Source organism: Octopus bimaculoides, chromosome 4 (assembly GCF_001194135.2).
Source record: "Octopus bimaculoides isolate UCB-OBI-ISO-001 chromosome 4, ASM119413v2, whole genome shotgun sequence".
NCBI lineage: Eukaryota > Metazoa > Mollusca > Cephalopoda > Octopoda > Octopodidae > Octopus > Octopus bimaculoides.
Genome location: NC_068984.1, coordinates 20,647,462 through 20,661,428, shown reverse-complemented (window position 1 = coordinate 20,661,428; position 13,967 = coordinate 20,647,462). Strand labels below are relative to the sequence as shown.

Genomic DNA, 13,967 nt, shown 5'->3' with positions numbered 1-13,967 from the left:
CAAACACAGACAGACAAACATATACACACATACATACATATATATATATATATATATATATATATACACATATACGACGGGATTCTTTCAGTTTCCGTCTACCAAATCCACTCACAAGGCTTTGGTCGGCCCGAGGCTATAGTAGAAGACACTTGCCCAAGGTACCACGCAGTGGGACTGAACCCGGAACCATGTGGTTGGTAAGCAAGCTACTTACCACACAGCCACTCCTACGCCTATATATAATATATACGTATATGTGCGTATAACTTTTACGTGGAAAGGTTAACAGTGACTTCAAAGGTTTGGGTTGCTTGCTTTCATCAGACTGATGAGGTTGAGCAAACCAAATCTTCAAAGCTACAACAAGTTACTTACCTTGAACATGTGTTCAGGTAACAAAGATATTGATGATGATGATTATCATCATCATCATCACAATCATAAACACTCACATGTATATATGTTATGTATGCTTTATATTTTATATATATATATCTACACACACACACACACACACATACATACACATGTATGAGTTATCAATACATTCAGACATATATAGGTTACAAAACTATTTAGATCAATCTAAATATATAATCGTACACACCTATACTAAATATAACTGTGAACATGGAGGTTTTTATCTGGAGTAGTACAAACACAAATTTAGTAATAAATCCACTTTTAATTATCGTAACCACCTCCACAACCACTATCATTTGACATACCATGGTCACCCTTTATCATACCTAGCATACACCCCACCCCTCAAATATATATACACACATACATAAACATGCATAAATATGTATATGTGGGTATTTATATGTGTACCTACACACTCACATACAGTTGTGTGTGTGTATTGTATCAAGAAAGCTTTGTTTCTAGGTAACGAGTGTAGTGTATACTCTTAGATTACCATAAGTGTTCCCCTTGACTCTTAAATAACCAAGATAAATTAGTCATAGTGCAACCTATTTCTATGACATAACTAATCTACATCTTGAAATGTGTGACATAACTAATCCCCAATTTTCCTTGAAACTCCTGTGACCTAACTGTTTCTCTGACACTGACGAAGTCCTTAGTTATGTAAATACTTAAGGCTTACACTCTTAGACAACGACAAACCGATATCTGCTTTCAAGTGGACTTTCTGCTTAGCATTTACTACATATCACAGCTCTCCTCCTCCTCCTCCACATTCCTCCCTCCCAACATACATACTCACACACACGTATGTATGTATGTATGTATGTATATACGTGTGTGTGTGTTCATGTATGTGTTTATCATTTATTTTTGTGTATGTATATGCACATGTAAACACAGACACACTTATATACATACAGAGGTATACATTATAAATTGACTGCTAAGATTTTAATATAAATTATATTAGACATAAGTACTACTTCTCTCCCCTCTCCTCCTGCATCTGAAACTGGTACTTATAATGTCACACGTGTGTGTATATATGTGTGCATGCATACGTTTTTCACCTGTTGTCATTATTTTTGTTTCTATGTGCATAAAGATTCCTAGTAATTTAGATATTGGGAGGGGGGAGTATTCTGTTTCTTTGTTGCTTTTGCTTTTATTTGCCTAATCCATTGAAATATGGTTGTAGTGTCATTACTATGTGGTTTAGAAGCCTGTTTTGCAACCACGTGATTTTGAGTTCAATTTTATTGTGGGCTTTCCATTACAACCTGGATCAATCTTGGTCTTTTGTGTGAAATTGAATTGAAAGAAAATCTATGGCAGCTTGTCAGACAGGCTATACTTACACCTAATCCATCGCCCAGTTTACTACCACCATTTGACCCTTGGGTGTTTATAGTATGATCCATCCTATTGCAGGTATTGGAAACCAGGTTGCCATTCTGAGAATAAACCATGATTTATGGTTCCTTCCTCCCTTCCTCCTTTTTCTCTTTGTCTTAGAGGCCCCACAGAAAGGTTATATGATTGCGACCCTTGCCTTAAGGTACTGGCATGGCTTTGTGTTTATAAGTTCACTTTTGGTACCATGTAGTCGAGAGTTCAATCTCACTGTGTGGGCATTGTTGGTAATGTCCTACACAATAGCTGCTGGTCAACCAATTCCTTGTGAGTAAAATTGGTAAACAGAAACTTAAGAAACCTATGATCATGTGTTGTGTGTGCATGTGAGTGTTTGTGTGCATGTGTCTTTGTGTAAGCTCATATTTCCCCTTCGTCTTGACATGTTGAATGGTTTTGTAAACAAAAGTCACATTCAAATGCTATTGTTTGTTTCCAGTTCTTTGTGTAAGTTTGGCTGCTTATTGTTTGATAGACTGGGCTGATTTCTACCTCATTCAGAAACAAGTGGGGGTTGGCACCAGGAAGGGGTGTCCTGTGATAACAAACCAGATTTTGACATAAATCTTTAATTATGACTTGAACTCTTGTCTTAATTCTTCCATCTTCATAGTCTCTTACATTAAGTGGCTACTTTGTTTGGAACTTTCTTATTAAAAAAATATAGAAGACAGCTGGAAAGAGGGTATGCACATGTTATATGTAGCCCACATCAATTTCATAGCAATTTGATTCTTAAAATGTTTTGATTTATGTGCCAAGAGTCGCTCTTGGGTTAATTATATAAGTTTATTTCAATCACGTGTGAAATATTTTAAAGAAAATATCCAGGAGTTACATTTCTTGTTACTTTTTCTTTCTAAAAATACTTTGCAGGTGATTGAAATAAGAAGCCTTGTTATCTATGTTGCATCACTGATCAGATAGCTTTGCTTCAGCTCAACAACTTTAAAAAGTTTGTTGAAAACAAATAAATCAAAACTAGTAGATTTGCAACAAGGAGTGAAACACTAATGCTTTTGTTACTTGCCTTGCTTTGAGCCCCCAAGTCTTGATTGAATTGTAGCAACACTGTTTATAGCATTAGGTGTGTCTTGGGCATGAAAACTTGGTAGACGCACCAGAAAAATTCTGAGTTCAAATGTCATTAGGGTCAACTTTGCATTTCATTCTTTCGGGGTCACACTGTCGTTGATGTAATTGACTTCTACCTTCCCCAACAATTGCTGGCCTTGTGCCAAAATTTGTAACCATTATTAGAACTTGAAGTGGTGAGCTATGAATACTTAGTGCATCAGACAAAATGCTTAACAGTGTCTCTTACAGCTCTTTTATTCTGAGTTAAGTTCTGCCTTGGTTGACTTTGCCTTTCTTTCTTTCAGGGGTCAATAAAATAAGTACCAGTTTAGCAGAGGTCAGTGTAATCAACTCACCTTCTCCCTCTAAAAATTGCTGGCCTTCTTCCTAAGGTGACAATATGCCAGAATTGGGAAAATACTTTATGGCATTTGGTATTTGTTCCTGCTCTTTATGGTCTGAGTTCAAATCTTGACAAGGTCAATTTTGCTTCTCATCTTTTCGGGGGTCAATGAAACAAAGTACCAGTCAAGTACTGGTTGGATGCTATCAACTAACTCTTTCCCCTCAAAATTACTGGTCTTGCGTCCAGATTTGAAAACACCATTAATACTCCTTAATATGGCAGCTTATCAGATTCATTTAGAGCCTCAAAAAAAATCCCTTGCAGCATTTGTTCTAGCTCTTTATACTCAGAGTTTTAATCCTGTTGATATATCTGTAACTGACTGATCCCTCCCCTCAAAATTTCTAGCCTTGTACCTAAATTGGAATCAATTATTAGTACTTCTTCATATAAACAACTGGGTTTTTCAGGATTCACTTGCATCATGTTCCTGACAATTATGTAAATGACTTAATGCCACTAATGATTTTATGTAGTACAATTGTCTAGCACAAAAATGATTTGCATTTTTGTTTGTTGTTTTCTCTTATGTTTTTTGGGATGCAGGCACAACTGTGTAGTTAAGAAACTTCCTTCCCAACCATGTGTTTTTGAACTCAGTCTTACTGCACAAACACTTAGGCAAGTGTCTTCTTCTATAGCCCTGGACCAAGCCTTGTGAGTGGCTTTGATAGACAGAAACTGAAAGAAGCCCATCATATATGCATATATACATATATTGTGTGTGTGTATGTCCTTGTCTTACCATCAAGTCATACAAGTGATGTCATTCATTTCCATTCTTCTGTGAAGAACATGTCTGGCCATGGAGATATGTTACCCTGCTTGAAAATATGTGAGGGCTGACAAGAGGAAGGGCATCTGGGCATAGAAAATCTTCTTCAACAAATTCTATCTGACCCATGTAGGCATAGAAAAGTGGAAGACATTAAAACGATGATGATGATGATGCTGAAACTTTATACATCTTAATCATCATTATTTCAAAAAGATAAAAAAAAAAAAGAAGAACCAGGTTAATCCTTAAGTCTGTCCTATTTATAACTTCATAACAAAGGTATTACAAAATTGGTGCTATTTCAGTATTTAGTCCACTCAATTATTATGAAACTTAAAGGATCAGGAAATTCTAGAGTTGTGCAGTATCTTTGTTGGTTTGTTTTGTTTTGGTCTCATTTGTTTTTTAAGTTGTTTTTTTTTTTTGTTACAAAGAAGGTCAATATTATTATGTCGCAGTAGACCTGAAATGAAAGGTCAACTTAACAATTAGGTTCTTTGACCCCTTAGGAGAAAGCTATGTAATTTTCAAAAAGAAGGCAAGAAAATGACTGTTTTGTGACAATATTGGTGGTGTATGGTTGTTACAAAGTAGGTCAGTATTATTAATGCTTTTGCCCTGCCGCTGCTGCTATTTCAGCACATTGTACTTACCACCACCCACATGCACACATACACATACATCTTTTATATGTGTTTACTCCATCCCTTACATGTTTTGGTTTTTTTTTTTTCTTTTTACAGTTTACATGAGTGGGATGGGATGAGATGGGATGGGACAATTTATGTAAATTTGGGCAATTATATATTACTGGAGCTAGTATTTCTACTACTTGGATGTCCCTTCCAGCTGCTATAAACCATTAAAGCATGAAATAGAAATTATACCTGTTGGCAGGCCAATAGCTTAACATTAGCAAACTAAAGTATCTTGTCTACAGGTATTTATATATTTATTCAGACAAAGGGCTATTACAATTTCTATGCTTACAAGCTTCAGCCAAAGGTCTATTACAATTTCTATACTTACAAGCTTGCATCTAGTTCCCCTCACTCCCAATATAAATACTGCAACTATGGTTTATCTACTGTGCTTCTATAAATATAAATAGGTGTGATTGTGTGGTTAAGAAGCTAGCTTTCAAACTATGTGGTCCTAGGTTCAATTCCTATTCTGTAGCATCTTGGGCTAGTGTCTTCTGCTCTGGCCCCAGGCCAAATAAAGCCTTGTAAGTGGATTTGAAAATCAGAAACTAGAAGAAGCTAGTTGTAACCATATATGTGTGTGTGTGTGTGAGGGCATGTATTTGTGTGTGTCCTTGTCTTGACATCCTGCGATGGTTGTAAATGAGCATCATTATCATCCAAGCAAAGTTGTTCATTTCGAGTCTCCCCTGAAAAACATGTCTGGCCATAGGGAAATGTTACCTTGCTTGGAAACAGGTGAGGATTAGAGATAGAAAAGGGCATTTGGCCATCTAAAAAAGCTTTGACAAATTTGGGCTTATCCATGCAAGCATGGAAGAGTGAACATTGAATAATGGAAAATGAGGGTGATTTCCATACTCTATGTTGCTATTTCCCTACTCTCATATTAAGTACTCTTTCTATGTTGGGTTTACGGTAGTTTTAATTTTTCTATGACACTCATAGAGTAAGTTATGCCCTCACCCATGCCTCAGTTCTTTGTTAATGCAATCAGCATTCTTAACTTACACTACTTCATCACTTACATAACCTCATGAACACCACAGCATTGCATTTTTCTTTGTTTTTCTATAAACTCTAAGGTGTACAACTTTATCATCGTCGTTTAACATCTGCTTTCCATGCTAGCATGGGTTGGACGATTTGACTGAGGACTGGTGAAACCAGATGGCTACACCAGGCTCTGAATCAAAATCAGTTGATGGTGTTTTACTGGACACTAATTTTTATGTTTAGTTATCTGATGCTGTCACACTATTTAGATCATCATCAGTGCTTGCAAAGTATGGCAGTGTGTCTGATCAACCCCTACTTCTCAGTCTCATATATAAACTGTCATTAGAGTCAGAAGTGAATACTTAGGAGTCTGTTAGGATGGTTGATCACGTCACCTGTTCAGACAAACTGGAAAGAGAATGTCATATGATTGATTGCTATTACAAATAAACCAAGCGAAGGAACTGTACAGATGCTCTCTCATTTCAATAAAGTCAGCCTCAGTAGAATACTAATAATAATGGTTTGTAATATAGGTACAAGGCCTGATATATGGAGGAGGGAGTTTGTCAATTACATCAATCCTAGTACTTCACTAGTATTTTATTTTCAAAGGACAAACAGCAAAGTCAACCTTGGCAGAATTTGAACTCAGACTGTAAGAAACTGGATGAAATCGCACTAAGCATTTTGTCCAGCTTACTGCCTTGATAAAAATAATAATATTCTACCTATGCAGAGTGTGTATGTGTGGTGGGAGGGGCTTGTGCATGTAAGGAAGATTAACTGTTATGAGTGTGATATATGTAATTTGACACATGAGGGTTTTCGAGCGAGATCGTTGCCAGTGCCCCTGGACTGGCTCTTGTGCGGGTGACACATGAAATTTCTTTGAGCGAGATCGTTGCTGGTGCCCCTGAACTGGCTCTTGTGTGGGGTTGTTGTAGGATTTTCAAGCGAGATCGTTGCCGGTGCCCCTGGACTGGCTCTTGTGTGGGTGACACATGAGGTTTCTCGAGCGAGATGAGCGTGGCCGTTGCCAGTACCGCCTGACTGGCCTTCGTGCGGGTGACACGTAAAAGCACCCACTACACTCTCTGAGTGGTTGGCGTTAGGAAGGGCATCCAGCTGTAGAAACTCTGCCAAATCAGATTGCAGCCTGGTGTAGCCATCTGGTTTCACCAGTCCTCAGTCAAATCGTCCAACCCATGCTAGCATGGAAAGCGGACGTTAAACGACGACGACGATGTTGCTACATTTGGAAAGGACATCACTAATTGTTGTTATTGTTGCCTACCAGCTCTCATGATCAGGCTGCCTAACTACATTTGTCTTCTTCATCATCATCATCATCATAAATCACCACATTTATTACCACCAACACCAGCTTTTACAATATATATATATGAAAGTTTGTGTGCGTGTGCGTGTTCTCACATGCTCTTTCATTGAGCTTCCCTTTTGTTATAATTAGTTATGTACTGCCTCGTTTTTAGCACCCTCACCACTACAGCCACCCTTACCACTACAGCCACCCTCACCACTACAGCCACCAACAGCCATTATCATACAGCAATAACAAAAACAACTTTGTGAAATAAATAATCAATTATCAACTTTTTGATTGTTTGTAATTAGTACCATCTATTAATGAGGGGATTATCTCTTTTGAATTCAGCAGGAGTGGAGAGCTGGGAAGATATAATGTTCATGCTTTTTCTCATAAAATTATGTTTGTGTGTGTGTGTGTGTGTGTACATGATGCTGATGACATACATACATATATATACACATATACATACATGTGTGTATGTTTAGAGAGAGAGGGGGAGAGTGTGGGGGAGAGAGAGATGAGGGTGCTGAAATCAGGAATTAAAACTGGATTATGGAATTGGTTCAATGGAAAACTTCTCTTTCCATTCTACATTTCTTGGAAATAAGAAAGCTTCTGCTTAGTTTCTTGGCTTGAATTTTTTTTATTATCAACCAAGTTTCCTCTGAAACTGCTAATCTACTGTCTTAAAAATAGGAAGGGCACATAGATATACAAAAAGATGAGTTGGATAAGACAATAAGTCTGGAACATACTTGATCTTCAGTTTGTGGAATTGGATTTGACATAATCAAAATTGTTTCAGCTTCATGATCTTCCTACATGTGTAGTGTGATTTGAGACTGTCTGGCTGCTAATTTTTGCAGGATGCACAACAGACCAATGAGGTTCCACCTACAGGTGGGTGCAGTGCAGTTATCTCCCTTTGCTGAAACAAAAACAAATCAGTTCTGATACTTGTGTTTCAGAAACAGTTGTATGATATCTACTTGGAACCAAATGAACAGTAAAGCATTGGAAATATCTGTGTATTGTCCATCTTTGCAGCTGTGGTTATATATACCTTGTTGCTTTTATTGTTGTTGTTTAGGCCCTGATCATCTCTGAGTAGATCTGTGATCAAAAACATTCATGTCATGATCAACCAATCCATCTCATATGCATTCCTTGCATGTTGAGAGACCATGTAGAGGTTTCCTGTATGGCTTGTACACTGGCTCAATTTCCTATTGAACCATTTACCTTCAGTTACACCATTAATATCCTTTGGATTGGTAGGGCATGAATATTACACAGTCCCATTTGGCCTTATTTTTAAATCTATCACTTTGTTCCTTTATTTAAACTTAATGCAGCTACAAATGTCCCCTGCAGCACTCCTCACTGTCTTTTAGAAAGTAAGATACTTTGGATATTGCAGTCCTAGATTCAGTCTGAAAAAAAAATAAGAATAAAAATAAGGCTAGATGGTCACATCTGGAATGCTTTTAATCATGTGTTTGGTCAACCATGTCTTCTCTGTGACTAAACAACATCAACAACTTAACTTTTATTTTTTCTTTGTAGTTTTTTTTTCCATTTACTTTATAAACTTTATTCTTTTTAACCTACTTAAATTACAAATGTTATTTACTGTTTTCTTTTTTCTTTCTTTTGCAGTGGTGACCACCTTGTGCGAGTTAGGGCACAGGTCATGACAAGAGATGACTCTAGTGGGGGGTGGGTGCCGCTCAATGGAGGGGGCCTCAGTTATGTTTGCCTAAAAACAATTCCAACTGTGAGCAATGGTAGTGGAGGCAGTGGAAGGGAGGTGGACTTACATAACGATTACATTATTTATGGAGAAAGGATCGTAGATGCTAATGTAAGTATAAATCTCTCATTATATATTTTCATTTTTTTTATCTTCTTTCTTTCAGTATTCATAACATGCGATCTCAAATTTATGCAAGGGCACAGTTATGGTTGTGTGATTGGGAAGTCCAATTTACAAACTTATGGCTTTGGGTTCAGTTCCACTGTTCATTCTTTATGCTGACCAAATGACCAAAGCCTTTTAACTTTGGTCAATGTGAGACAATCAACAAAGTAAAGACAAAGTACGTTTAAAAGTAGTGTCCTGACATTGCTTAGGGCAAAATACATTGAGTAGAACCAGTGAAAGAATGATAAAAGTTCTAATAGTAGATCTGCTTCAATAAATTCTGTCCAGCCTATGCAAACATGAAAAAGTGGACATTAAAACAATGATGATGATAATGAGAGCTTGTTTAATTGCTGCTTACTTAATTCCATGGATTATTACATAAAGAGAGAAAAGACGCATGCACAGAAGAGAAACAAGGCTAAACCAAAAGTTTGTGCACCTACCCTGCACATGCTACCCTTTATCTCTTTATATAATGAGTTACTTCTGCCAGGGTCTGCACTGCCAAAAATTAACGAAAACTTAACCTACATCCACACCGGTCTTTATGAGGTTGTCCCATATGTCTGTCAGGTTTTTGAAATGCAAAATTTGTTTAAATGATGCCTTGCTGATGGGAAACACTAACTTCCATGGATTACAAAAAGAGGGGGAAGAGAGAGAGGGAGAGAGATACACACAGAACAGGAACAAGAATAAAGCAAAAATAAACAAACAGTATTTAATAGTCATGTGTCTAAATGCTACTGCCAATGTGTGCTAGTTATCTTGTAATTGGTCAGTTGCTAAAGGACATACACACACTGTTGTTAAGACCTACATACATATACACACACATTGTTACACCTCTTGTGTTACTAGGTTACCACTGAGAATGAAAGTTGTTCATCTTTCTCTTTCTATCATCTCTCTCTCTCTCTCTCTCTCTATATATATATATATATATATCTATCTCTCTCTCTCTCTCTCTCTCTCTCTCTCTCTCTCAGACACCACCCCTTATCTCCTAGACCACTTTATTTATATTTGCATTTACATCCTTCTTTTTTTTTTCCCCCCTCAGTCACTTTCAAGTCACTTATCTTCCCTCCCACTATTAATTCCAGTAGTTGGTTCTGTATGTATGTGTGTGTGTTGTAAAATTCATATGGACTGGGTACTGGGACTTCAGTTTTTACCTAACAGCATCTTTGGCTGGTTGAATAAACCATTGGGCAGAATATTTGAAGTTCCAGTCAGGAACTTTACAATAAATTTGTCTCTACTCTCAATATAAAGTCATTCCAACACTAAACGTTTCATTATTTTTAAAATTAGCTCTAAAATATTGGTTTCCGATTTTGGCACAAGGCCAGTTAGTTCAAGGAAGGGGTTAAAAAAGTCAGTTACATCAACCCCAGTGCTCAAATGGTACTTTATTTATTGACCCTGAAAGGATGGAAAGCAAAATCTGAACTGCTGAACATTTTGCCTGCTGTGTTAATAATTCTGCCAGCTCACTGCCTTATAAATTAGCTCTAGAATATTAACCTCAATCTGATATAATGTATACCATTATCATTATAATCATTATTTTAACATCCAATTTTTGGATTCAGTTCTACTGCACTGCACTTTGGGCAAGGGTAAGCTACTATAACCATGGGTCAGCTAAAACTTTGCAAGTGGATTTGGTGGACAGAAACTAAAAGAAGCCCATCATGGTATGTTTGTATTTGCATTTCTCTGAAAATTACTGAGATACAAGTGGGGACAGTGGAGTTGACTGTTCACCATCCCACTTCCATTGCACACACACATTCACATACCTACTTTTACATACACACACATATTTTTACATACACACACATGAAACCTCCTGCTACCAGTTTGCCATCACCTCTTCCTTTCTTTCTCATTCATATGTTGTGACGGAGAAAAACATGAGTATTATTATAGTAGATTATCTTTCTCATATCTCCTCTTTGTGCATATGCACAGCATCTTTGGTTACTATGGAAACAGAGTTTTTCACCACGGCGATGTGTAAAAGACTCGCTTCTGATTGGCTAAAATACCCAAATTTTGCAAATTTTAAAGGCTAAACTTTTTAATTATGGATTCTTAGAAAAAATGAATTTCATTTTCATAGTTACTATACAAAACTTAATCCATATACGAAATTTTGAAAACCATTGGAACAAAATTGTAAACAGTGACGAAAGCCACAAAGATCCTAATTCTTAAGTGCTTCTTCTACAAGATTTCTTAAAATTTTCAGATCATAGTAGGGTGGGATTTTGTAATTGACTTTCTTTTTCATTATTAATGAAATGCAACATATTTACTCTGTAGATTAAGAATATAGTGATCTATTTACTCTTATTATTTCAGTTTGCTATGTGATTAATTACCTTGTATTGAAATTACCAGGCTATAAAGCTTACAAGCAATGTATTTACTGTAAACCAGTCAGGTGTAATGTGATGAAAAATTGATTGCTATTTCTAGCAGGTTCAGCAAGCATATGCAGCAGTGATTCTTAACCAATTGTTACCTATGGACCCCTTTATTTCCTATTTTATTTGGATGGATCCTTGTAGACATTCCATGTTTTAAAAAATTGTTAAAATATCTTGTGCATTGTAGAAGTTGTTGTTGTTGGCACTCCGTCGCTTACGACGTCAAGGGTTCCAGTTGATCCGATCAACAGAACAGCCTGCTTGTGAAATTAACATGCAAGTGGCTGAGCACTTCACAGACACTTGTACCCTTAATGTAGTTCTCTGGGATATTCAGCGTGACACAGTGTGACAAGGCTGACCCTTTGAATTACAGGCACAACAGAAACAGGAAGTAAGAGTGAGAGAAAGTTGTGGTGAAAGAGTACAGCAGGGTTCGCCACCATCCCCTGCCAGAGCCTCGTGGAGCTTTAGGTGTTTTCGCTCAATAAACACTCACAACGCCCGGTCTGGGAATCGAAGCCGCGATACTATGACCACGAGTCCGCTGCCCTAACTACTGGGCCATTGCGCCTCCACGCATTGTAGAAGTATAACCAGTTTATTGCACATAAATTTATCAACATATTCTTTTACGGACCCTAATTGAGAAGCACTGATATAGAGACTCTCTCGTTGGTCTGTGATCCACAGAGTACTTTTATATAGCAGTAAGGTTTGAAATTTTTTGTGAGATGGTTAGAAATGCACTTGTCTTGTAGCTATTCTCTCCATACTGACCTCACCACTATTGGAGGTCACATAACAAAAAGAAAAGAAAAACACTTTTGGAAGAGATATTCCCCCAAAAAAATCCCCAAACATAGTAGAAGTATGGCCCATAGTAAGTTATTGCTAAAAACGATGTTCAACCACATCCAAAGATAGTCTTCAGCAATGTGATATATTAAAATTTAAAAAAATATATATATATAAGGCAAAAAGTTTCTAATAATGGGTAGTTTCCATGACCTGAGAAGACTGCTCTCTCTCTCAAAATATAACTTTAAAATAAATATCTTACATGTTCCACATATGGGATTGAACCTGCTTTGTTCTCTCACTGTTCACACACACACACACATGCACACATGCACCTCTCACTAATTAAGCCACACTGACTTCTTCCACATTCCTGTCAATCTTTGGTTAAAGAGGCAGAGGAAAGAAGTTATTTTTGGCAAATACCCTCCATGCTTAAGTTTACTTGCTCTACCCCCCACCGTCTCACATCACCACCACAACCTCCTACAAGATTACCTGTTCCCTCCCACACTTTCAACCCTATCCCCCACCATGACTTTCCATACCCTTTCTCTCACTCTGCTTTTAGACATCTTAAAACCCAACCAAGATCACTTGTTACTATTGCTGTTGCTACTACTACTACTACTACCACCACCACCACCACCACCTTCCAATGCCACCTCACCATTTCTGCTATTCACAACTCTTAGGCACCATCACTAAAAATATTATCTACTACCTTTGCTGTTGCTGCTACTACTACTACTACTACTATGCTAGAAAGTGGACTACCATCACCATCCATACTATTATTGCCCATCATCATCATCATCATTATTATTTATCTCTCATACTACTGTACAATTTTCAACTCCCACTACTACTACTACTACTACTACTACACCAATACCACCATCACAAACATTCCCACACCATCGTCACTTATAGCTTTCACTAGTTTCCTCTTATTATTTTTTTTTTTTTTTGCCACTAGTAAGTAGCAGTTGCCCTCTAGCAAAGAATTCTTTGTGTGGCTGCTTGACATGCTTGAAATAGCAGTCAAATCTCTCTTAAATCACACCCTGCCATCTCAAAAAAAAAAAATTTTTAAGACCGATGGTAAATACTGGGATACCTTTCATAATAGATCTCTGCAATGAGAGCAAACCTTGGGCCAAACAATGGAAACCACCCTCCAGTAATGTCAACTACTGCTACTGGTCACCTGTCACCCCTATACATATCCAGTTCCAAAAGTCACAGGGGTTTTGTCTGGATCCCATAAATTAATTGTGACTTTATTACTGGCCACCATAAATTGTTTGTGACTTTTTTTCCTAGCCAAAATTGTGAAATTTATTATTGGTTATCATATACATAAGTGCAGGTGTGGGTGTGTGGTAAGAAGCTCGCTTCCCAACCACATGGTTCTGGATTCAGTCCTGTTGCATGGCACCTTGGGCAAGTGTCAGACTTACCAGAGCCTTGTGAGTGGATTTGGTAGACAGATACTAAAAGAAACCCATTCTCTCTTTTTCTCTCTCTCTCTCTCTCTCTCTCTCTCTATATATATATATATATATATATATATATATGTGTGTGTGTGTTTGTTTGTGTCTGTGTTTGTTCCCCCAGCATTGCTTGACAACCGATATTGATGTGTTT

General features: G+C 37.3%; 1 protein-coding gene across 1 annotated transcript in view; it reads left to right on the top strand.

Moving 5' to 3' along the window:
• LOC106876307 (sprouty-related, EVH1 domain-containing protein 2) overlaps positions 1-13,967 on the top strand; it is a 195,420-nt gene that overhangs the window by 101,791 nt on the left and 79,662 nt on the right. Inside the window, exon 2 of the mRNA XM_014924802.2 lies at positions 8,808-9,012. Coding sequence (XP_014780288.1) covers positions 8,808-9,012 — 205 coding nt within the window. The remainder of the gene's footprint in view (positions 1-8,807; positions 9,013-13,967) is intronic.